The sequence below is a fragment of the Salvelinus namaycush genome, chromosome 11 (genome assembly GCF_016432855.1).
Source record: "Salvelinus namaycush isolate Seneca chromosome 11, SaNama_1.0, whole genome shotgun sequence".
Lineage (NCBI taxonomy): Eukaryota > Metazoa > Chordata > Actinopteri > Salmoniformes > Salmonidae > Salvelinus > Salvelinus namaycush.
The window spans coordinates 28,354,780-28,381,947 of NC_052317.1; the positions used below are offsets into that span (position 1 = coordinate 28,354,780).

Sequence of the window (27,168 nt, forward strand, 5' to 3'; positions counted from 1 at the left end):
GGATGATCCAGTAGACACATGCTGTCTGGGTGTTGCTTTGCTTGGGCCAGCCAGATGGAATCTGTCCAGATGTCCTGTCAGGATCATGTCCTCACAACCCTGGTTCTCTACATGTGCTCTGATTACTAATTGATAAAGTATTATGTAAAAACATGTTCATATAATGTTTTTACTGTGTTACTAAACAGGTATAAAAGCAACTAAATGGTTACTGTTACAGGTTCTGTTTTTTGGTGTCATGTATGGAGTGTTCAAAAATGATGTACTTTCTTTAGCAGTTATAGCCTACTTAGAAAATATTTTTATATCAAGCAACGCTATTTTCCAGTGGCCCTTATCAACATGTTTCTCTCTAAACACATGGGGGCGCTGCTTTTGATGGCATCATCAATTGCCTCAGTGTCCCGTGGTGATAAGAATATGGAATTAGGGCTTGACCTAGTTGGTCAGCTTTGTGTTGTGCCTTTATTCAGAGTGGTTGCCATTTGATTGACCAATGCCTAATTGAACACCAAAGCTCTGCCCATGCTGAATATAAAGCTGGAATGTGGCAGATTATGCAGTGAGTTCCTTTTGGAGCCTGAAATGACATTGAAAAAACAAGCTGAATACGCATCCGTTTATGGCAGCCAATCAATGACTTATGAGCTAATAATTGTTCCTGTGGAAAGGTTAATTTACTTCTTTTGGGAAGGCGTCAAAACCAGATTTGTAATTATTACTTAGTGGTATTTTGTAGAGGTGACATTTTACATACTAACTAATTTATCAGATTATTTCAGTTATTAACAACACTGTAAAAAATAATTTGCTGCCTGCCATAAATGGTAGTCGGGTCACTCCTGGAGTGACTAAGTGTGTGAGAGCGTGTGTGTGCATGTGTGCGAGCGTTGTCATTGCATGTGTATGTAAACACCGGGATCGATCCACTCAAACCGTAGTCCATTATTGCTGTCAGGTTAGGTGGCAATTACTATAGCAGTGACTGTTACTTTCACACAATTAGGCGACTTTCTGCATTGAGCTATCTTAGCTTTTTTACAACGAACTAGAGAACATATCTTGCCCTTTCAAGCTATCTGACCCACTTGTGTGTAACCCATGTGACCTGCTTTTACAGGACCCTAGGATTAGCAGTGCTTTATGTAGCATCTAAAACTTGGCTACATGGAAGCCAGAACTTCTGGTACTTCCACTCACTCTCCCTCCTCCTTTAGAAAGCCATGGGAAAATCTCTGCCTTAGTGTTTTCCTTATCCCTGCTTGTTCGGTTGCAAGAGAGAACTTGATGGCGAAGGAGGGAGAAATACAGAGAGCGACCGAGAGAGGAGGCACTGGGGACACAAAGTTCTCTTTCATAGCAGTTTGTTCTGGGATCCTATCTTTGTTGACTGCTGCAGCAGCAGTGGATGCTCAGCTCCCTCTTCCCGGGATCCTATTCTTACTGTTCACTCACTGTCATCCATTTTACTCTCTGGGGGCTGAAATCCCTCTAGAGATCCCGTGGAGGAACTCAGCTCAGTGGAGTCGGTGTGTTTTAATGCAGAGCAGCCGACCCGTTGAGATCCGGTCCTTGTTTTCTGACCGTCCCGGGGGTTGGGAAACTGCTGGAAAGTTCAGACAGACACACTCCCTCACGCTACGCGCGGCAGGCAGCTCAGCGATGAAGGGTTTTGTCTGCACCGCAGCTAGAAAAGGATTGCTCACAACTTGCCAAGAAGGATGTCTCAGTTTTTCATATGTTGCTCACGGCCTCTCAGGGACTCTATGACAAACATGTGTTTGTTTGTTCCAAAGCAAACAGTGGAATGGCTGTTTTAGCTGTCGCTCACCCTCACGTCGGACAGGTAGAAGAAGAAAGTAGAGGAGAGGGGAGAATGCAACCAGCCAGGCACCATCCAGCCTTTTGCGGTGCTGCTGCTGAATGCTGAGTATAAGGCTGCAGGGTTATGGAGGTGGCACAGAGGCTTTGCTCAGGCTTGTTTCAAGTTTTTTCCCCCATGTCAAAGGTAAAGGATTACGCGGGGGGTTGGAATGCAGCCTGGAAGTGAAGGACTCAGAGAGCTACCCTAAACACCACCACACCAGGGAGAGGAGTGTGAGATTGTGTTTGCTTTGCGACTGTGTGTATGTAGGTGTGTGCGTGTAAGTTAGGCTAGTTTGTGCATGCCTGTGTGTGTGGGGGAGTGGTAGTGGGTAGTGCCATGCTACTGCTGAGCAGTCGGGCTACGGAGCAGACTATCCCCGGGGCCACAAGTAAAGCTGTAACAGCCCACCAGTCAGGAGGAGGTAGGACCACGGTGTACCACATCTCTGTCATCCTGAATGGAACTTTGGGGCATGAGGGGGTGAGGGAGGGCCTGGCCACCAGACACGCCTCCCTGGAGCAGAGTCATCCGGCAGCCAGGAGCACTAGGGCACGGCCACAGGCGCTGCAGGGGGAGGAGGGACACTTCAGGCTGGGCAAGGCACGGCAGAAGCTTGGCAGGTGGCCCTCCCTGAGCCGTACAGGCAGAGTGGGGGGGAGGAGGGAGGAGGAGGAGGAGGGAAGAAAAATGAAGACGGACCGGTTTCTCCAACTCCAACAGCTCTCTAGTAACTCAGCAGCTCCAGCAGCAGCCCATCCTTCTCAGATAGACAGGGAGACTGCAGCGGTAGGAGTAGAGGTAAAGGCAGCCACAGCAGCTCCAGAGCAACAGAAGACCCAGGTAGAGATCCAGGGACAGGACGTTTCTCCCCAGACTGTAGGGCCTCTCCCTGGGCATCATGGTGGTGTTCTGGCCGGTGGTGGCTCTCCACCCCGGGCTGTGCTCCTCAGGAGGCCATCCCAGGACGGTGCTGCTCCACACAACAGGAGGGCGGTGAGCATGTATGGAGCCGCAGCCAGGCAGCATCGAGGCTCGCTAAGCCGCCAGGACAGACAGGACAGGCCCAGGAGTGTGTGCATGCTTGCAGGCCCCAACCTCAACCCTGCCCTATCAGAGCCCGGGTCCCACTCCCAACAGACCTCCAGGAGGGGGGCTACAAGGTCTCTGGACGGTCCCCCACAGCAGCGCTGGACCAGGAGGGCAGAGCTGCGGGCGGTGGACGGCCTTAAGCCAGGGGTGCTCCCTCAGTGGACGGTGGCGGGGGCTGAGGAGAAGGTGGTCCCCCGGGTCCGGCAGCAGACCTGGAAACCGAGACCGGTCAGCATGACTGTGTTGGAGCTGAGGAAGAAGGCCTCGGGGTCTCAGGAAGGGCTGGACAGCCAAGGAGGAAGCCAGGGGGGAGGTCTATTTGGCCGCTGGAGGCTGTTCGGCCGACCAGCCCAGGACAAGGAGAAGGAGGAAGCCCCAGACCCAGGCTCCAAGCCCAGCAGCAAGCCGGATGCCCCCAAGAAGACCCTGAGCTCCTTACGCCGGAGCCTCAGTCTGCGGATCAGGAGGAACCGGCCACGGGAAAGAGTGGACATTTCTGAGGTGACAGCAGAGGAACGCTCACGCACTACAAGTATGGAGCAGGAGACATCTCGCCCCTTGCGGCCCTTCTCCTATCTGACTGGGAGGACCCTGCCACCTCCTTACGAGAGGGATGATGATGGAGGGAGGCAGTTCATTCAGTACCACAGCCAGGGCAAGGTCAAGGTGATGGAGGTGCCCCTCTACCCAGCCAAACTGTCCTCCTCTACTAAACCGGCCCAGGAGGAGCCCAGCCTATGGCAGCTCATAGCCAGACGCTTTAGGAGGAAGGAGCAGCAGCAACCGTCCAACGGTAAATGTGAACTCCAGCCCCGACACCCGAGCAAAGAGACTGGCAAATATTCCCTGGGCAGGATTAAAAAGCCTCAGTCAGTTGCAATAGAGACTCTGGTAGACTGCAACAAAGGTCAAGGTAAGATTCCCAGTACGATTGAATATATTTCCCAGCGCTTAGTGGTCCTGGTTCTGGACAGCCCCTCCTCAACCACTCTGTCAAAAAAAGTTCACAGGGCAGCAGGTAGCCTAGCGGTTAAGATCATTTGGGCAGTAACCAAAAGGTCGCTGGTTCGAATCCCGAGCTGACTAGGTGAAAAATCTGTCTGTGCCCTTGATCAAGGCACTTAACCCCCTTTCGCTCCTCTTAGTCACTGGATAAGAGCTCACGTGTAAACAGGAACAGGGTTATTCTGCTCTTTAAGGAATGAGGGCAAATGAAAAACACATGGAAAGGGAACTTTAGGCTGAGGTGGCATTTCAAGTTTCGGGACCCGGAGGTTAGAAACAGTTCTCATTTTAGCTTTTGTGTTTTGTTTATTTACTTTTCCCACAATGCGTTTCAAATCCATGTTGGTTCTTATTCAGCTATGGAACAGTCACCACTGAAAACATTTTACATTAGAGATTTGGATGAGATGAGGGTTATCTCATATGAATTTGCTTTGTTGTTTTAAAGTTAACAATAGCTGTTTGATGAGAAAAGGTATGGGTGGTTGGTACAGTACTATACAGTCTGATCCAGAAGTGGCTCTGTGTTTCCCAGAGCCAGTGTGGTTGGAAATGCATGGTAGCTAATGCCTCTGGCCTCGTAGGGACACAGCTTAAAGCAGGAGGCATTAAAACGGTCAGCGGCTGTGAAGGGCCTTGGAGATGCTTTTGGCCGCCAACCAGGGCTAAATTAGGAGGGCTTAAACACTGTAATGATGGGGAACTGAGACAGAGACTTAAGCACTGTGCTTAAAGGTTAGCTAGCCTAGCGCTATTCTCTATACGTTGACAGTGTAGGATCTTGTGTGTATGTGTTGAGTTACTCATAGAAGCAGACAGAGAAGCAACGATGAGCTATAGAGATTAGCCAATGTGCTGAAGCTGTGTTTGCTGTGTACTCCATGCAGTTTAGTTCAAATCTAAATTAAGCCTTGTTCTTGTCATAGTCATTAGCAGATAACACCTTCTACTATGGTGAACTGAAGTTAAAAACTTATATCAGACAGGTTTGTGCAAAATGCCAAGCATGACACGTAACATGTTCTAGAGTTATGATTGGTGATCGTGAATTATTACCTAATTATTACATAATTTTGAAAAATTCACTGCTCAGACCCCCAGAATCTATGAGTGAACAATGAAAGTTTGAGTGAAGTTCAGATTCAAAACAGACACCTGTTGCTGTAGGAGTAGGATGTATCAAACTTTCCAGAGAAACACTTCTTAGATTGTTATGCGTACTTGGTAAGTTGTTTCTCTGTGAATGAACCACAAATCAGACTATGTACTTTGTGTTGATATCATCTTTAGCAAAGCTTTGTTTCCTTCTGAGCCTAAGCGGTTAATAAGGGCAGATACAGGTACACTTTGTGATTTGCAGTTTTTTATTTGTTTTCCCAATAAGAACTGTTACCAAGGTCACCAAAGCCTTTGTAGTGTTAGGTGCACGTTTAGTGATATTTGTCTATGTAGTCGAAGTAGGAGAGGGCAGTCAGTCAGGCAGTAGGAATGTAGGTGTGCCGATCACTCTGACTAAAAGCCTAGTCACCTGTCTCTACCTGCCTAAGTGTTTGACAACCTTACCTGGCTGCAAAATGTATCCTAAGAGTTCTGATTCCCAGCCCTTAGTTAGTACACACACACACACACACACACATGCAAACACACTCACATACACATGTGTGAAATTGCAAAAATGAACCAAAAACACGTTAGCTGGCATTACGGTATACTCTGTTTAGCTAGTAACTAATATGGATGTCCAGGTGTTAGTACTAGCTAATGATGAGCTGTTTTCCTGGTTATATTTTTTTGTCTTTGGTGGTATAGCCCTACACCAGGGATGAGGTGTTGAGGACCCTGTCCCCCTCACGACTGCACCTCACCCCTACCGGTGGGTGAACAAGGCCATTGTTGTCAGGCCCGTGGAGGAGGGGTGGTTTGAAGTGATGTTTTGTGAGGTAGTCAACACTGCACTCCATCACAGACCTGGGTTCAAATAGGATTTGAAATCTTTCCAATACTTTGGCTGGGCGTGATTGAGCTTGCCTGCAGCAGTGGAACCAATGGAATGGTCTCAAATGTGTAAACCAGGCAGATTCAGACAAATACTCAAAGTAGTATTTCAAATAGAAGATTTCAAATACTATTTGAACCCAGGCCTGCTTCATCAAACACATGACGTGCATTAAACTAGGCTGCACTGGGACTAGAGTAAAGTTAGGTGTTTCCCTCTTGAAATGCCATACACGTCATTGTTTTGTAGGACCAGTCAGGCTGGCAAAATGTTCACTGTGGTACATGTATCTTGCCTAGACTTGGCATTGCTCATGGAGAGTTGTCGAAAGTGTCCTGTGTGTCAATGTGCATTTTGTATTCTTTCATCTCATGACTGATCTCTCTTATAAGAGATCCTTGAAATTGGTTGTGGAGTGTTCAAGAATAACAATACCCTGGCCTTTCTTTTTTTCATCCCACAACCAACTGTAGTTTGCAGCTCTGCTCTTTCTCATACAAAACGCTTTGTCACTGTGAATCAGGGCCAACAAAATGTCTGTTCCCAAAATGTCTGTTCCCCTAAATGTTCTCAAGTTTGAGTCTGCCTGCTCTGAAGACTCTCCGTCGGAGTTGTGTGAAGACGCATCTGGTTTATTAAGTAAGCACCCTCAGCAGACCTTCTCTGAGCCAAACTCCTCACTAATGACTTTGTTTACCGTTATGACAAACCAAATGTGTCACTCCCAAGCCAATTGGGGAAACTGAACGTTTGATCACACAAACCCACTTCTGGGAGAGGAGGGAAGAGGAGAGGGATAAAGGAGAAGAGAGAATAAGACACTGTTGTGCGTTGAGTGAGTAAGTGAGTCAGTCCAGAAGGAGATGGATATAGAGGCTCTCTTAATACTTTAATATGACTCCTTATTTGAGCGTCTGCTGCCACAGATCCCCAGCTACTGTGTTCCCTTCAAATCTAATTGTATTGGTTGCGTACACATATTTTGCAGGTGCAGTGAAATGCTTATGTTTCTACTTTAGCGCCAACAGTGCAGTAATACGGAACAATACAGAATAATATACAAATCCCCCAAAATTCAAAGGAATAAATCAATAAATATCAGTACGAGCAATGTCAGAGTCTGGAATATCTATACACACCATCATATGTATATGATGGTGTGTATGGATAGTATATGAATAGAAAAGATGTGTATGGCAGTAGTTATATAGGATGAGCCATGACTAGAATACAGTATATACATATAAAGTGGGTAAAACAGTATGTAAACATTAAAGTGACCAGTGTTCAATGACCATGTAAATAGGGCAGCAATCTCTAAGGTGCAGGGTAGAGTACCGGGTGGTAGCCGGCTATTAACAGTGACTAAGGTTCAGGGCAGGGTACTGGGCGGAGGCCGGCAAGTGGTGACTGTTTAACAATCTGATGGCCTGGAGATAGAAGCTGTTTATCAGTCTCTCAGTTCCAGCTTTGATGCACCTCTACTGTCTCCACCTTCTAGATGGTAGCCGGGTGAACAGGCTGCGGCTCGGGTGGCTGAGGTTCTTGATGATCTTCTTGGCCTTCCTGTGACACTGGGTGCTGTAGATGTCCTGAAGGGCAGGCAGTGTGCCCCTGGTGATGTGTTGGGCTGACCGCACCACACTCTGGAGAGCCCTGCGGTTGCGGACGGTGCAATTGCTGTACCGAGTGGTGAGACAGTCTGACAGAATACTCTCAATGGTGCATCTGTAGAAATTTGTGAGGGTCTTAGAGGCCAAGCTGAATTTCTTCAGCCTCCGGAGGTGTTGTTGGGGCATGAGCTTAGTGATGAGCTTGGAGGGCACTATAGTGTTGAAGGCTGAGCTAGTCGGTAAACAGCATTCTTACATACACTACCGTTCAAATGTTTGGGGTGACTTCGAATTTTCCTTGTTTTTGAAGGAAAAGCAAATTCTTTGGTCCATTAAAATAACATCAAATTGATCAGAAATACAGTGTAGACATTGTTAATGTTGTAAATGACTATTGTAGCTGGAAACGGCATATTTTTTATGGAATATCTACATAGGCCCATTATCAGCAACCCTCACTCCTGTGTTCCATTGGCACATTGTGTTAGTTAATCCAAGTTTATAATTTTAAAAGGCTAGTTGATCATTAGAAAACCCTATTGCAATTATGTTAGCACAGCTGAAAACTGTTGTGTTGATTAAAGAAGCAATAAAACTGGCCTTCTTTAGACTAGTTGATTATCTGGATTGTCAGCATTTGTGGGTGCGATTACAGACTCAAAATGTCCATAAACAAAAAACTTTATTCTGAAACTCGTCAGTCTATTCTTGTTCTGAGAAATGAAGGCTATTCCATGTGAGAAATTGCCAAGAAACTGAAGATCTCGTACAACGCTGTGTACTACTCCCTTCACAGAACAGCGCAAACTGGCTCTAACCAGAATAAAAAGAGGAATGGGAGGCCCCGGTGCACAACTGAGCAAGAGGACAAGTACATTAGAGTGTTTAGTTTGAGAAACAGACTGGGATAGGGAGAGATTGAATATGTCCATTCACACTGCTGCTACTTGCCTCTCAGGGGAAAAAGCTTCTCAGAATCAAGTTCAAAACCCATTTACATGCTGGAGTTTGAGACACCACTCACCAATGGGGTTTAATGTCATGGTGATGACAGAATAGCACAACAGAAATAAAGGATGATGTGCATCAGTGCTCAGGTCAAAGTAGAGTTCCCGAGTTGACTTTGGATTTTTCTTATCTGTGGCTTTTGACAGTTGGGGGCCCTTTTTTGTGCAGAACCATGTTTATGGTATGTTGTTAATGTGGGGTTGTGATTATAGAAAACAATTCACTCTACTATATCGAGTCAGCTAAGACGGAAAATGTGTCTCCCTTGGGTTAAATTTGGATTCCGCTCAACACTGGTGTCCAATTTACCTCTGAGGAAATGGTCGATACCAAGCCTTCAACAACAAAAATCTTAGAAGAGAATAAGAGACCCGTAAGTCAGCTTGCCTATAGCCCTACACAATAGAATAGATTGGTCAGCGGGCATCCAGCTCTGTCTGCTTACTGCTGATTCTGTTCACTTATCTATCACCTCAGAATGAAATGACATTCTGCTGTTCAGAGCTCTACAGATAAGTTATAAGAGCTGTAGCAGCATTGAGTAGACAGCTTTGTGAGTTTGGTTACAGAGGCGTAACATTTACAAGATAGGGAGATGATTCAGGAATGATTATGTTAATGGAGCTGCTGCTCTGCGTAAGTATATGCTAGACCGAGTCCAATGGCAGTGGGTAACAATCCACTACAAATGTAGGATCTTAATTTGAGCCAGTTGCTACAGCAGAAAAATAGTCCTGCAGCAACAGGAAATGTTGATTATAATTAATAGCCATTTTTGTAGGGGTTGATACATTTTTTGTAAAGGAAATCAAATCTCAAATTTCAAAGTGGGAATTACATACTTCAGAAGCCTTTTTAAACCTCAAATACAGTAGAAGTTTTACATTTCCTGCACTGCAGGCAAGTTATCCTACAACATGGTAATCAAATGAAGATCCTACATATTTATGTGGTTATCAATGAGGGATGTAAAAAGACTTAGTCCAAGCTAAATTGGTACTCTGTCATTTGTAGCTAGTGGGAAAGGATCTCCTAATCTTTGGCAGGGAGGTTTAGACCTCACGGTCGTCCTCCGCTTTCATTCCCCACTGACCCCACACACACACACAAAAACAAACAAAAAATCCTTGTGGGGAACTAAAATGTATTTCCATTCAAAATCCTATTTTCCTTAACCCCTAATCCTAACTCCTAACCCTAATTGTAAACCTAGCCCCTAAATTTAAAATAGCCGTTATGGGAAATGTCCCCACGAGGGATAATATTCCTGGTTTCACTATCCTTTTGGGGATTTCCAGTACCCACAAGGATAGTAATACATCCCCCCCCCCCCCCCCCCCCCCCCACACACACACACAGTGCAGCATAAACGTGGGGTTTTCTGCATTTTCTTTCTCTCTGTTTTCTGAACTCAACATGGGGGTTACTAATCGTGCCCCACTGCCCTTGGATTGAATAGTAATTTTTATTAGAGTGGACATGAGTAATGAGTCGAAAAACATGAAACAATCCATCGATGCAGTTTTCCATCTCACACGAACAAAGGCTCTAGTGTCCTCTGGAGGGTGCATCACTGAAGTTGGGGCTCATTCTGTTCCATTTCTATAGGCATTGTGGGTACTGATGGGTTGCTAATTTTTAATGGATGATGTAAAGCAGAACAAAATTAATTATATTTGCTGTTTCAGCAAGGAATAAGGACAAGTGGCACTTGTTACATCAATCTGGATAGCCACAGCATATAGGCCTACAGTAGCATGTAACACGTGTGTAGCACAAACAATGTGTCACATTGGTTTAATGAAAGATGGCTATCACTTCAGTAAGGTAAAGCTTTGAGTGAATAACCTACATTTCTTCTATTTCTCCTTCTTTCTTCTGCCCTGTGTCGAACATATGGCTCACATACCGGATCTGGCCCCTGAGGGGGTCCAATCCGTCCTGCAGGTGTTTTTTTTGTGTATGTGTACTTAGAAAGTATTCATACCCCTTGACGTATTCCACATTTTGTTGTGTTACAGCCTGAATTCAAAATGGATTAAATCTTCTTTTTTTTCACCCATCTACACATAATACCCCATAATGACAAAGTGAAGACATGTTTTTAGAAATGTTTGCTAATTTATTGAGAATGAAATACAGAAATATCTAATTTACATAAGTATTCACACCCCTGAGTCAATACTTTGTAGAAGCACCTTTGGCAGTGATTACAGCTGTGAGTCTTTTTGAGTAAGTCTCTAAGAGCTTTTTACACTTGGATTGTGCAACATTTGCCCATTATTCCCTTCAAAATTCTTTGACCTCTGTCAAAATGGTTGATGATCATTGCTAGATAACCATTTTCAGGTCTTGCCACAGATTTTCAAGTATATAAAATATATTTAAACTCAGTTTTTCACAATTCCTGACATTTAATCCTAGTAAAAATTCCCTGTTTTAGGCCAGTTAGGATCACCACTTTATTTTAAGAATGTGAAATGTCAGAATAATTTATTATTTCAGATTTGATTTCTTTCATCACATTCCCAGTGGGTCAGAAGTTTACATACACTCAATTAGTATTTGATAGCATTGCCTTTAAATTGTTTAACTTGGGTCAAACGTTGTGGGTAGCCTTCCACAAGCTTCCCACAAGTTGGGTGAATTTTTTGTAGGCCTCCTTGCTCGCACACGCTTTTTCAGTTCTGCCCACAAATTTTCTATAGGACTGAGGTCAGGGCTTTGTGATGGCCACTCCAATACCTTGACTATGTTGACCCTAAGCAGTTGAAAAACGAGTTTTAATGACTCCAACCTAAGTGTATGTAAACTTCCGACTTCAACTGTAAGTCAAACTGTAATGCGGCCACTCGGGAACATTCACTGTTTTCTTGGTAAGCAACTCCAGTGTAGATTTGGCCTTGTGTTTTAGGTTATTGTCCTACTGAAAGGTGAATTAATCTCCCAGTGTCTGGGTGAAAGATTTTCCTGTAGAATTTTGCCTGTACTTACAGTTGAAGTCGGAAGTTTACATACACTTAGGTTGGAGTAATTAAAACTAATTTTTCAACCACTCCACAAATTTCTTGTTAACAAACTATAGTTTTGGCAAGACGGTTAGGACATCTACTTTGTGCATGACACAAGTAATTTTTTCAACAATTGTTTACAGACAGATTAATTCCCATGGGTTAGAAGTTTACATACACTAGGTTGAATGTGCCTTTAAACAGCTTGGAAAATTCCAGAAAATTATGTCATGGCTTTAGAAGCTTCTGATAGGCTAAGTGACATCATTTGAGTCAATTGGAGGTGTACCTGTGGATGTATTTCAAGGCCTACCTTCAAACTCTGTGCCTCTTTGCTTGACATCATGGGAAAATCAAAAGAAATCAGCCAAGACCTCAGAAAAAAAACTGGAGACCTCCACAAGTCTGGTTCATCATTGGGAGCAATTACCACGTTCATCTGTACAAACAAGTACGCAAGTATAAACTCCATGGGACCACACAGCCGTCATACCACTCAGGAAGGAGATGCGTTCTGTCTCCTGGAGATGAAAGTACTTTGGTGCGAAAAGTGCAAATCAATCCCAGAACAACAGTAAAGGACCTTGTGAAGATGCTGGAGGAAACAGGTACACAAGTATCTATATCCACAGTAAAACGAGTCCTATACCGACATAACCTGAAAGGCCGCTCGGCAAGGAAGAAGCCACTGCTCCAAAACCGCCATAAAAAAGCCAGACTACGGTTTGCAACTGCACATGGGGACAAAGATCGCACTTTTTGGAGAAATGTCCTCTGGTCTGATGAAACAAAAATAGAACTGTTGCGAGGGTGCTTTGCTGCAGGAGGGACTGGTGCACTTCACAAAATAGATGGCATCATGAGGGAGGGAAATTATGTGGATATTTTTTAAGCAACATCTCAAGACATCAGTCAGGAAGTTCAAGCTTGGTCGCAAATGGGTCTTCCAAATGGACATTGACCCCAAGCAAACTTCCAAAGTTGTGGCAAAATGGCTTAAGGACAACAAATTCAAGGTATTGGAGTGGCCATCACAAAGCCCTGACCTCAATCCTATAGAACATTTGTGGGAAGAACTGAAAAAGCGTGTGCGAGCAAGGAGGCATACAAACCTGACTCAGTTACTCCAGCTCTGTCAGGAGGAATGGGCCAAAATTCACCCAACTTATTGTGGGAAGCTTGTGGAAGGCTACCCGAAACATTTGACCCAAGTTAAAGGCAATGCTACCAAATACTAATTGAGTGTATGTAAACTTCTGACCCACTGGGAATGTGATGAAAGAAATAAAAGCTGAAATAAATCATTCTGTCTTCTTTTTTTCTGACATTTCACATTCTCTTATGGCTGCATTCCCGTTAACGGGATCGATATGACAACAGCCAGTGAAAGTGCAGGGCGCCAAATTCAAACAACAGAAATCTCATAATTAAAATTCCTCAAGCATACAAGTATTTCACACCATTTTAAAGACACACTACTTGTTAATCCCACCACAGTGTCCGATTTCAAAAAGGCTTTACAGCGAAAGCACCACAAACGATTATGTTAGGTCACCGCGAAATCACAGAAAAACACAGCCATTTTTCCAGCCAAAGACAGGAGTCTCAAAAAGCAGAAATAGAGATAAAATGTATCACTAACCTTTGATGATCTTCATCAGATGACACTCATAGGACTTCATGTTACACAATACATATATGTTTTGTTCAATAAAGTTCATATTTATATCCAAAAACCTCAGTTTACATTGGCGCCGTGTTCAGAAATGCCTCCAAAATATCCGGAGAAATTGCAGAGCCACGTCAAATAACAGAAATAATCATCATAAACTTTGATGAAAGATCTTCGTCGGAATGCACTCCCAGGACTCCCACTTCCACAAGAAATGTTCGTTTTGTTCGGTAATGTCCATCATTTATGTCCAAATAGCTATTTTTGTTAGTGTGTTTGGTAAACAAATCCAAAGTCAGGAAGCGCGTTCACTAAAAGCAGACGAAATGTCAAAAAGTTCCGTAACAGTCAGTAGAAACATGTAAAACGATGTATGGAATCAATCTTTAGGATGTTTTTAACATAAATCTTCAATAACGTTCCAACCGGAGAATTCCATTGACTTCAGATGTGCGATGGAACAGAGCTCCCTCTCATGTGAACGCGCATGGTCAGCTCATGGCAGACCTGACTCATTCCTGTCTCCTTCGGCCCCACTTCACAGTAGAGGCATCAGACAAGGTTCTACAGACTTTTGCCATCTAGTGGAAGCCGTAGGAAGTGCAAACTGATCCATATCCCACTGTGTATTCAATAGGGGCTGGGTTGAAAATCGACCAACCTCAGATTTCCCACTTCCTGTTTGGATTTCTTCTCAGGTTTTTGCCTGCCATATGAGTTCTGTTATACTCACAGACATCATTCAAACAGTTTTAGAAACTTCAGAGTGTTTTCTATCCAATACTAATAATAATATGGATATATTAGCAACTGGGACTGAGGAGCAGGCAGTTTACTCTGGGCACCTCTGGGCACCTTTCATCCAAGCTACTCAATACTGCCCCTGCAGCCATAAGAAGTTAACATAAAGTGGTGATCCTAACTGACCTAAGACAGGGAATTTTTACTAGGATTAAATGTCAGGAATTGTGAAAACTTAATTGTATTTGGCTAAGGTGTATGTAAACTTCCAACTTCAACTGTATATAGTCATTGAACACGGGTCACTTTAATAATGTTAACATACCGTTTTACCCACTTCAACTGTAGCTGCCTTCCATTTATTTTTTTGTCCCCCCCCCGGACCTTAACAATTAATGCATACCCGTAACATGATGCAGCCACCACTATGCTTAAAAATATGGAGAGTGGTACTCAGTAATGTGTTGTAAACTTTGTTTTCAGTACAAAAAGTTGATTTCTTTGCCACATGTTTTGCAGTATTACTTTAGTACCTTGTTGCAAACATGATGCGTGTTTTGGAATATTTTTATTTTGTGCAGGTTTCCTTCTTTTCACTCTGTCAATTAGGTTAGTATTGTAGAGTAACATCTTTAGTTTTCTCCTATCACAGCCATTAAACTCTGTAAGTGTTTTAAAGTCACCATTGGCCTCATGGTGAAATCCCTGAGCAGTTTCCTTCCACTCCGGCAACTGAGTTGGGAAGGATGCCTGTATCTTTGTAGTGACTGGGTGCATTGATACACCATCCAAAGTATAATTAATAACTTCACCATACTCAAAGGGATATTCAATGTCTGCTATTTTTTTTACCCATCTAATAGGTACCCTTCTTTGGGCTTTGTGGTTGAATCTGTGTTTGCAATTCACTGTTCGACTGAGGGACTTTTACAGATAATTGTATGTGTGGGGTACAAAGATGGGGTAGTTATTAAAAATCATGTTTAACACCATTATTGCACACAGAGTGAGTCCATTCAACTTATTATGTGACTTAAGTACATTTTTACTCTTGAACTTACTTAGGCTTTCCATAACAAAGGGGTTGAATTGTACTTATTGAATCAAACTATTTCAGCTTTTCATTTTGTTATTAATTTGTAAAAACTTTGATAAACATAGTTCCATTTTGACATTAAGGGGTACTGTGTGTAGGCCAGTTATAAAAACATATACAGTACCAGTCAAAAGTTTGGACACACTTACTCATTCAAGGGTTTTTCTTTATTTTTTACTTTTTTCTACATTGTAGAATAATAGTGAAGACATCAAAACTATGACATAACACATATGGAATCATGTAGTAACCAAAAAAGTGTTAAACAAATCAAAATATATTTTATATTTACGATTCTTCTAAGTATCCACCCTTTGCCTTGATGACAGCTTTGCACACTCTTAGCATTCTCTCAACCAGCTTCACCTGGAATGCTTTTCCAACAATCTTGAAGGAGTTCCCACATATGCTGAGCACTTGTTGGCTGCTTTTCCTTCACTCTGCGGTCCAACTCATCCCAAACCATCTCAATTGGGTTGTGGTCAGGTGATTGTGGAGGCCAGGTCATCTGATGCAGCACTCCATCATTCTCCTTCTTGGTCAAATAGCCCTTACACTGCCTAGAGGTGTGTTGGGTCATTGTCCTGTAGAAAAACAAATGATAGTCCCACTAAGTGCAAACCAGATGGGGTGACGTATTGCTGCATAATGCTGTGGTAGCCATGCTGGTTAAGTGTGCCTTTTTAATTCTAAATAAATCAGACAGTGTCACCAGCAAAGCACTCCCACACCATCACACCTCCTCCTCCATGCTTCACGGTGGGAACCACACATGCGGAGATCATCCGTTCACCTACACTGCGTCTCACAAAGACACGGCGGTTGGAACCAAGCATCTCAAATTTGGACTCATCAGACCAAAGGACAGATTTCCACCGGTCTAATGTCTATTGCTCATGTTTCTTGGCCCAAGCAAGTCTCTTCTTATTATTGTTGTCCTTTAGTAGTGATTTCTTTGCAGAAATTCGACCATGAAGGCTTGATTCACGCAGTCTCCTCTGAATATTTGATGTTGAGATGTGTCTGTTACTTGAACTCTGTAAAGCATTTATTTGGGCTGCAAATTCTGAGGCTGGTAACTCTAATGAACATATCCTCTGCAGCAGAGGTAACTCTGGGTCTTCCTTTCCTGTGGCGGTCCTCATGAGAGCCAGTTTCATCATAGCGCTTGATGGTTTTTGCGACTGCACTAGAAGAAACGTTCAAAGTTCTTGAAATGTTCTGTATTGACTGACCTTCATGTCTTAAAGTAATGATGGACTGTTGTTTTTCTTTGCTAATTTGAGCTGTTCTTGCCATATTATGGTCTTAGCCTTATTTGGTAAAAGATAATCTTCTGTATACCAACCCTACCTTGTCACAACACAACTGATTGGCTCAAACACATTAAGAATATATGAAATTCCACAAATGAACTTTTAACAAGGCACACCTGCTAATTGAAATGCATTCCAGTTGACTTCCTCATGAAGCTGGTTGAGAGAATGCCAAGAGTGTGCAATGCTGTCACCAAGGCAAAGGGTGGCTACTTTGAAGAATCTCCAATATAAAATATATTTTGATTTGTTTAACACATTTTTCCTTATTACAAGATTCCATATGAGTTATTTCATAGTTTTGATGTCATCACTATTATTCTACAATGTATAAAATAGTAATAAAAGAATAAAGAACAACCCTGAGTAGGTGTGACTGGTACTTTATATATTTTCCCAAAAAAATCAGGCTGTAACACAACAAAATCTAGAAAAAGTCAAAAGGTGTGAATACCATCTGAAGTCACTGTACTTAAAATGACTGAAACCAAATCGAAACTGTGTAGGAATGATAATGGACCTACAGTATATTCATCCAGTTTCTTGATTGTCTCCAGCTCGCTAAAAAAGAAAGGCATTTCGCTGTACTTGGGCACATGACATAAAAATGTATAACTAAATAATCACCTAAATGAAAGCTAGACAGTCAGGGAGCATCAGAAATTCAAAAAACTATGAATAGAGGCTTTTAAAAAAAAAAAAAAAAAAAATGTTGACGCCAAGGAAATGTAGCGCATTTTCAGTGATGCCCCTCCGGACCTCGTTGAAGACCAAATGCGGCCCCCGGCGCAAAATGAGTTTGACACGCCTGCTCTAAGTGGTCAACAACACTATAGAGCCCCATTTGTGTGATGACCTCTAATTCAACTGAATGGCCTATCTATTTCTGGGGTCTTCCTTTGTGTGTTTGGCCCTCTCTCTTTAAGATATGCAAGAATTGAGACAACAGTGGAAACTACTGTTTATCTCTTTGCAGTTAACTGCAAATCTGTTCATGTCAGAGTGCTCATAGAACATGGTGCTCAAGAGTTGCATAAAATAGCTCCAATCAGTATTTTTATTTTGAGAGGATCTACTTTGTGTCGTAACGTTGTCCTCTTGTCTCTATCATTAAATATGTTTTACAGAAACATTAGCTACATTTGTATGCTAACAATAAAACCTTGACAAAATGAGTGGCAACCTCATTTATGCTACTATCTACCACTTCTGAAATATAACTCCCTCACTCAAGCAGAGTTTCAGAGCCGCATCTGAAGAGCGTCTTTGGTGCTCGTGTTCTAACATGTTCAAGGAGATGTGTCAAACTGGTAGTGAGAGGGCTTAGCAACACAAAGCCTGAATCCACCTCTGGTGATGCACTCAACACGCCTCAGCCTGGAATAAAGTGAGATCGCCATAGCAACGAAGCCTATTATTGTATACAGTGTTTTAAGTCAACCTTATTGCTTCTAAAACAAAACATTTAAAGGTAGAATCTAGTGTTCAAACGAACAACTGTTTACTTTCTTAATTGGGAAAAGTGTCTCAAGTGAAGTTCAATTGTGTTTGGAATGGCTTTGATTAGCCTGGGAACAACGTTTGCATGTATGTTTTTCAACAATTGATCTCATGTTGTGCAAATGTTGCAATTTTCACTGAAGCCCTTACACTTAACTTACACAGACAATAAAAATGGATTGGACAACCGCTTTCAATTTGTGTAAAATATTGTTTATGGCAAGAGTGCTCTAGAATACCTATAAATAGGTACTTGAATAGTCATTTGCTCTCAATATTTTTTTCTGGATGATTGATCTTCTGTAATATGATTGCCTTGGGCATGAAGAGAACATTGTTGCTGCAACAGACATATGCACCTACAGTAAAGGATGCTGCCTTGTATGGCGTTGTAGGTTTTCATTATCCTGGTGTAGACCGACATAGGGGGATCCCACCTTGTTGCCTGCAGACAGGAGTTATCTGTGTGTTTGGTTTGGTTATGGCAATAACCTACAGGCAGACATAAACAATTCTACTGACTTTCACCCAGACTGTAATTGTTCTATTGAATGGTTTTCTAGACTTTTTCAAAATGGTGATTATTCAGTCAAATGTTCCTTCCCTATCTGATGTCATTAATAGAGGAAACATGTTGTGTCACGTCTGGTAATCTCTCACTGTTAAATTGAATTAGCAGCCGCAGCATCAGTTTGCCTCAAGGTGAGAGGATCGAAAAAAGCTCCAACATACTGAATGAGGTAGTGTCAAATCAAATCAAATTTGTCACATGCTTCGTAAACCACAGTTTTAGACTAACAGTGAAATTAATAGCTTACTTACGGGCCCTTTTAGAATATAAATAATAGTGGGCACTTTGAATACAGTGCTTGACATGACAACAAATGAAAATGCCATGGATGAGTTATTGTGACAGGGTAGGAACCAAAGTGATGTTCCGTGTTTCCTAGGGGACTCTATAATCTTTGGTTACATTACATCTTTATTCATATAGCCAACATATTCATGCTTTGCCTATTCCTCTTTGATGTAGAAGATACTGTTGCACAAAAAACATGCTGATTTAGACCTCCACCTGCGCTGGTACCAGGCGGTATTAGCTGGCTACGTTTGCGATTAGCATTAGTGGCTATCACGATTTAGCCTAACTTGCCAAGAAAATACAAACTAACGTTAGCTGTTTGCAGATGTAAGAAACACAAAGTGATATTGTAATTATAGAACGCTTGTGGATTTATATTAAGATTAAATTGGAAACAACATTGTTGCCATCAACATTGTTGCATGTGCTGCATTGACCATGCAGACTGAACGAAAGTATCGTGGTCAAGCAACAACACATGCCCTCCTTGAGTGACAGGGGGTGGGACTAGGTCTTTGTGGAAAGCAGCGTGGAGATTGAGAGAGAGCAGAGAGGGATGACTCAAGTAGCGGAGTAAACTATAAAAATGGACGTTACACACAGCGTATCACATTTAACAAACCAAAAAACTTTCAAATACCGTTTTAGAAGGTAGAGTAAAAAACCCAAACCGGTCCATGCATCAATACCGGTATATAGTAAAATACGGTATACCGCCTAGCCCTAGTGATTGCCCTTCCTTTACTCAATACATTCCCCCTACAGATAACCATTAACTTCTGGTGTACACACTAGACTATGGCATTCAATAGGATACCTGATAATGAACAATATTTCAAGATTAGAACTCATCACCAGGGTCATTCGAATACCAGCGATACGAATTACAATACAGCGAGTCTTCTTGGGTATGACGCTACAAGCTTGGCACACCTGTATTTGGGGAATTTCTCCCCTTCTCTGCAGATCCTCTCAAGATCAGTCAGGTTAGATGGGGAGCGTAGCTGCACAGCTATTTTCAGGTCTCTCCAGAGATAATGTTCAAGTCCGGACTCTGGCTGTGCCACTCAAGGACATTCAGAGACTTGTCCCGAAGCCACTCCTGCATTGTCTTGGCTGTGTGCTTAGTGTCATTGCCCTGCTGGAAGGTGAAACTTCGCCCCATTCTGTGGTCCTGAGCGCTCTGGAGCAGGTTTTCATCAAGGATCTCTCTGTACTTTGTTCCAATCATCTTTCCCTCGATCCTGACTAGTCTCCCAGTCCCTGCTACTGAAAAACATCCCTACAGCATGATGCTGCCACCACCATGCTTCACCATAGGGATGGTGCCAGGTTTCCTCCAGACTTGACGCTTGGCATTCAGGCCAAAGAGTTCAATCTTGGTTTCATCAGACCAGAGAATCTTGTTTCTCATGGTCTGAGTCCTCTAGGAGCCTTTTGGCAAACTCCAAGTGGGCTGCCAACTGTGGGACCTTATATAGACAGGTGTGTGCCTTTCCAAATAATTTCCAATCAATTGAATTTACCACAGGTGGACTCCAATCAAGTTGCAGAAACATCTCAAGGATGATCAATGTAAACAGGATGCATCTGAGCTCAATTTTGAGTCTCATAGCAAAGGGTCTGATTACTTATGTAAATAAGGTATTTCTGTTTTTATTTAGCAAAAAATAAATCTACCTGTTTTTGCTTTGTCATTATGGGTATTGTGTGTAGATTGATGAGGAAAAATAACAATTTAAACAATTTTAGAATAAGGCTGTAAGGTAACAAAATGTTGAAAAAGTCAATGGGTCTGAATACTTTCCGAATGCACTGTAAGTGTCTAGATGTCAAGATCAAGCTTCTAGATTACAGCAGAGACGTTAAATCCCCTCTGGGATTAAGATCACTGTTGCTTAAATAGTTTTGTGCATAAAAAAAGTGTATGTATATGTGAGTGTGTGGATAGAGTCCAGTGCGTGTGCATAGTCAGTGCAAGAGTTTTTTAAAAAGAGGGTCAATACAGGTAGTCCGGGTAGCCATTTGATTAGCTATTTAGCAGCCTTGTTTAGCAGTCTTATGGCTTAAGGGTTGAAACTGTTCAGGGTCTTGTTGGTTCCAGACTTTGTGCACTGGTACCGCTTGCCTTCCTCTGATATCACCTGGTATAGAGGTCCTGGATGTACTGGGCCTTACTCACCACCCTCTGTAGCGCCTTGCGGTCGGGTGTCTTGCAGTTGCCGTACCAAGCGGTGATGCAGTCAGTCAAGATGTTCTCAATGGTGCAGCTGAATAACTTTTTGAGGATCTGAGGGCCCATGCCAAACCTTTTCAGCCTCTTGAGGGGGAGGATGCACTGTGTGGGTGTGTGTGGACCATGTTAAATTCCTTCGTGATGTGGACACAGAATAACTTGAATCTCTCAATGAGCTCCACTACAGCCCCATCTCCTGTAGTCCACGATCATCTCCTTTGTCTTGCTGACCTTGAGGGAGAGGTTGTTGTCCTGGCACCACACTGCCAGGTATCTGACCTCCCTATAGGCTGCCTCATCATCATCTGTGATCAGTCCTACCACCATTGTGTCGTCAGCAAACTTGATGATGGTGTTGGAGTTGTGCGTGGCCACATAGTCCTGGGTGAAAAGGGAGTACAGGAGGGAACTAAGCACACAACCCTGAGGGGCCCGTGTGTTGATGGTCAGCGTGGCGGATGTGTTGTTGCCTACCCTCACCGCCTAGGGTCGTCCCATCAGGAAGCACAGAATCCAGTTGCAGAGGGAGGTGTTCAGTCCCAGGGTCCTGAGCCTGGAAGGAACTTCACAGCATTCTTAAATAAGTATTCCTTTTGTCCAAGTGGGTGAGGGCATTGTGGAGTGCAATAGAGATTGAGTCATCTGTGGATCTGTTGGAGTGGTATGGAAATTGGAGTGGGTCCAGGGTGTCTGGGATGATGGTGTTGATGTGCGCTATGACCAGCCTTTCAAAGCATTTATTGGCTATAGATGTGAGTGCTACAGGGCGGTAGTCATTTAGGGAGGTTACCTTGGCGTTCTTGTGGACTTTTGTGATCGCGTACACATATTTTGCAGAGGTTATCGTAGGTGCAGCGAAATGCTTATGTTTCTAGCTCTAACAGTTCAGTAATACTGAGCAATACAAAACAATACACACAAGTCCCAAAAATAGAATATATGTACAGTTGAAGTCGGAAGTTTACATACACCTTAGCCAAATACATTTAAACTCCGTTTTTCACAATTCCTGACATTTAATCCAAGTACAAATTCCCTGTCTTAGGTCAGTTAGGATCACCACTTTATTTTAAGAGTGTGTAATGTCAGAATAATAGTAGAGAGAATTATTTATTTCAGCTTTTATTTCTTTCATCACATTCCCAGTGGGTCAGAAGTTTACATACACTCAATTAGTATTTGGTAGCGTTGCCTTTAAATTGTTTAACTTGGGTCAAACGTTTCGGGTAGCCTTCCACAAGCTTCCCACAATAAGTTGGGTGAATTTTGTCCCATTCCTCCTGACAGAGCTGGTGTAACTGAGTCAGGTTTGTAGGCTTCCTTGCTCGCACACGCTTTTTCAGTTCTGTCCACAGATTTTCTATAGGATTGAGGTCAGGGCTTTGTGATGGCCACTCCAATACCTTGAATTTGTTGTCCTTAAGCCAATTCGCCACAACTTTGGAAGTTTGCTTGGGGTCATTGTCCATTTGGAAGACCTATTTGCGACCAAGCTTTAACTTCCTGACTGATGTCTTGAGATGTTGCTTCAATATATCCACATAACTTTCCTCCCTCATGATGCCATCTATTTTGTGAAGTGCACCAGACCCTCCTGCAGCAAAGCACCCCCACAACATGATGCTGCCACCCCCGTGCTTCACGGTTGGGATGGTGTTTTTCGGCTTGCAAGCCGCCCCCTTTTTCCTCCAAACATAACGATGGTCATTATGGCCAAACAATTCTATTTTTGTTTCATCAGACCAGAGGAAATTTCTTCAAAAAGTACGATCTTTGTACCCATGTGCAGTTGCAAACTGTAGTCTGGCTTTTTTTATGGCGGTTTTGAAGCAGTGGCTTCTGCCTGGCTGAGCGGCCTTTCAGGTTATGTCGAAATAGGACTCGTTTTACTGTGGCTATAGATACTTTTGTACCTGTTTCCTCCAGCATCTTCACAAGGTCCTTTGCTGTTGTTCTGGGATTGATTTGCACTTTTCGCACCAAAGTACGTTCATCTCTAGGAGACAGAACACATCTCTGTCCTGAGTGGTATGACGGCTGCGTGTTCCCATGGTGTTTATACTTGCGTATTATTGTTTATACAGATGAACGTGATACCTTCAGGCGTTTGTAAATTGCTCCCAAGGATGAACCAGACTTGTGGAGGTCTACAGTTTTTTTTCTGAGGTCTTGGCTGATTTCTTTTGATTTTCCCATGATGTTAAGCAAAGAGGTACTGAGTTTGAAGGTAGGCCTTGAAATACATCCACAGGTACACCTCCAATTGACAATAATTATGTCAATTAGCCTATCATAAGTTTCTAAAGCCATGACATCATTTTCTGGAATTTTCCAAGCTGTTTAAAGGCACCGTCAACTTAGTGTACGTAAACTTCTGACTCACTGGAATTGTGATACAGTGAATTATAAGTGAAATAATCTGTCTGTAAAAAATTGTTGGAAAAATTACGTGTGTCATGCACAAAGTAGATGTCCTAACAGACTTGCCAAAACTATAGTTTTTTAACAAGAAATTTGTGGAGTGGTTGAAAAACGAGTTTTAATGACTCCAAACTAAGTGTATGTAAACTTCTGACTTCAACTGTACATAGGGCAGAAGTCTCTTAGGTGCAGAGATTGTAGCCGGCTAGTAACAGTGACTAAGTTCAGGGTAGGGTACTGGGCAGAGGCCAGCTAGTGGTGACTATTTAACTTACTGATGGCCTGGAGACGGAAGCTGTTTTTCAGTCTCTCAGTCCCAGCTTTGATGTACCTGTACTGTCCCCTCCTTCTAAATGGTAGATGGGTGAACAGGTCATGGCTCGGGTGGCGGAGGTCCTTCCTGTAACACCAGGTGATCTTCTTGCTCTTCCTGTGACACCGGGTGCTGTACAGTAGATGTCCTGGAGGGCAGGCAGTGTGCCCCTGGTGATACGTAGGGCTGACCACACCAACCTCTGGATATCCCTGCGGTTGCAGACAGTGCGGCGATACAGCCGGACAGGATGCTCTCAATGGTGCATCTGGAGAAATTTGTGAGGGTCTTCGGGACCAAGCCAACATTTCTTCAGCCTCCTGAGGTTAAGTGGTGCTGTTGCTCTGAATCCTCGTTGTGTGTTCCGTCTGGCTCCGCGGCCTTGTGAATGTTAACCTCTAGAAAGGTCTTACTCACATCGGTTACGGAAAGCAAGATCACACAGTCATCCGTAACAGCTGGTGCTCTCATGCATGGTTCAGTTTTGCTTTCCTCGAGGCGAGGCATTTATTTTGTCTGCTAGGCTCGCATCACTGGGCAGCTCGTGGCTGGGTTTCCCTTTGTAGTCTATGATAGTTTGCAAGCCCTGCTACATACTTCGAGTGTCAGTGCCGGTGTAGTAGGTTTCGATCTTAGTCCTGTATTGAACCTTTGCCTATTTGATGGACCGTCAGAGGTCGTAGCTAGATTTCTTATAAGTGTCTGAATTAGGGTCCTGCTCCTTGAAAGCAGCAGCTCCAGCCTTTAGCTCAGTGCGGATGTTGCCTGTAGTCCATGGCTTCTGGTTGTGGTATGTACGTACGGTCATTGTGGGGACAACTTTGTTGATGCACTTAGTAATGAAGCTGGTGACTGATGTGGTAAACTCCTCAATGTTATCAGATGAATCCTGGAATATATTCCAATCTGTGCTAATGAAAAAGTCCTGTAGCTTAGCATCCGCTTCATCAGACCACTTCTGTGTTGAGCGTGTCACTGGTACTTCCTGTTTGAGTTTTTGCTCATAAGCAGGAAGCAGGAGGATAGAGTTATGGTCTGATTTGCCAAAGGGATGGTAAGGGAGGGCTTGTATGCATTTCTGTGTGTGGTATAATGGGGATCTAGAGTTTTGTCATCTGTAGTTGCACAGGTGACATAATGGTAAAAATGAGGTAGATGTGCAATGTGTGTGCATGCGTGTGAATGTTTGCATAGTCAGAGATGACTTGAAACCATGATTGCACTCCCTCCCTTTAAGCTATGAGACAGACCGTGGCAAGGAATCAACGTACTGCTTTAACCTTTCCCGACCTCAGCTTAATGGTGTTTATTCTCTTGTTCTTTTTTCTCTTCCAGACTCTTTCGTCAATAGCCAGGAGTGGACATTGAGTCGATCAGTGCCAGAGCTCAAAGTGGTGAGTAGTATTCATGATTATTCATCATAACTTTAGGCCATATTATTCTTCTGGCATTGGCACTGCAAGAGGATTGATTTAAATGTCAATGCCAGGCCATGCTCTATGCATTTCAAAAACATTTCCTCTCATTCTGCATGACAGAGAGAGAGAGAGTAGAGTACAAAAATTGGCTGGAATATTCCCTGGCACCAAGCGAGAGTGTGGGTGATTTTTAATGAGATAAGTTGGCATGGTGACGCGTAGCGCGGAGTGGCTTGCAGCAGGACAGAGAGATGAGTGACAGTTTTGGGCTAGACGTGTGACAGGTCCTGGGTCTGATCCACCCGCTGCCACAACTGCTTGCACGCACGCACGCGCGCACACACACACGTCCTCACAGGAAGAAGGGAGTGCTTCACACACATCATCAATAGGGATATTACCACAAAGACACATTCCATTCCAACATTCTGTTGTTAAATACTGAAGTATTCATAGTATTTTGGTCTTTTATGAAAAACATATTGGTGTAATCCTATGGGGAATCCAACAGAAAATGATGTTCTCTCAGAGGGACACTTTTATGGAGAACATGCTTTCTAACCAAGGATATTTTGATAGAGCTCATTGTCTTTTATGTAGTGTTAGGTGTTAATTGGAAAACTCCTCCAGACATTTCAGGGGTTTAGTGAACTGACGCTGGATTCAGCAGGGAAGAGTCGAGGACTGTCAGAGAAGGGACGGATAGCTTCCATTTCTTCCACAGTTCTATATGACAGTATTGGACAGAAGTAGTTCATTCATATATTATGGTCCCCAAAAGCACGGGCAGATGTTATCATTCCAACAATTGGCAATTGCACTCATGAGGAGATGAGCTGATACTGTATAGTACTGTCTTCTCATTTAACCCTGCTGGACCTTGATAATGAACCGTAGACTGATCCTTAAAAAAGGCTGAATTGGGATTTACACACACTGTGCCCGCTCTGCTTTCATCTGCCTGAACTATGCTCATACAGCAGCCTTAATGATGGGCCTACAACCCAGCAGCTTACAAAGCTTTACATTTCTAACATAAACTCTGTTCCTTTTGTAGTTAGCTTCTGTTCTGAGTAGCTCCTAGCTTGTTATTATTCTGTGGTGATAGACTACTACTCCTTGTCCTCTCCAAAGCCAACTTTCTCCTTATGTAGATCGTAAGTGTAATGATGGAGAGGAGAGGTAGCATCATCTAGGCTCTTAAAGATCCTGTACACACACATCTCTCTCACAGTTCCCTATAATTAAAACCATACCTGACTTTACCACCCACTAATGATCTAAAGAAGAGGGTGGTGAAGGTGGATTGTAAGGGTTGAGTAGGGTGTGTTCTCCCCCAGACACATTGGCATTATCAGCAGCCACCCCAGCCTGGGAGCAGCCCAGCCACAGCTCACCCACTGTCAGGCTCCCCCTGGGGGCGGTCAGCAGTCAGGGCTGGGGCCTGGGCCTGGACGTTCTGAACGTTCTGAACTGTTCCCTTGCCGGTGACCACCTTTTTTTTTTATCCCACAAGCATCATCTGTCCATGAGAAAGTCCATAGACTGTGGGCTCTAGCGTTAGTTGGTGATTTGTCTCTGCAACTTCTTACAGAACTATTGTTTTGCCACCTTGCCTTTACAAGAAGAAAGTTCATTGGCTGTGGGCTATGACATTGGTTGGCTGTGTAACCATCTCAACAACATATATATGATGTCCTTGACTAGACTGTTGTCTTGTTGTTTCTGCAGGGTATTGTGGGTAATCTGTCGAGTGGGAAGTCGGCCTTGGTCCACCGGTACCTGACAGGCACATATGTGCAGGAGGAATCTCCTGAAGGTAAGAGACAGAGCTTGCTGCTGTTTAGGAAAAAAACCTGAGGGAGGAGAGAGGTGTCACACGTTGTAAAGAGCTAAAAGGTTGTGGACTCCAGGAGGGTCTTGTCAGTCAACACATGAACACATCCCTTCTAACTGTGATGGTATCTTGCTAATCTACTCCATCTACTGGCCCTGCTGCATCAT

The 27,168-nt window shown here is 43.3% G+C and overlaps 1 protein-coding gene across 1 annotated transcript in view; it reads left to right on the forward strand.

Moving 5' to 3' along the window:
• LOC120055970 (arf-GAP with GTPase, ANK repeat and PH domain-containing protein 3-like) overlaps positions 1-27,168 on the forward strand; it is a 247,314-nt gene that overhangs the window by 88,097 nt on the left and 132,049 nt on the right. Inside the window, exons 2-3 of the mRNA XM_039004066.1 lie at positions 25,082-25,140; positions 26,896-26,983. Coding sequence (XP_038859994.1) covers positions 25,082-25,140; positions 26,896-26,983 — 147 coding nt within the window. The remainder of the gene's footprint in view (positions 1-25,081; positions 25,141-26,895; positions 26,984-27,168) is intronic.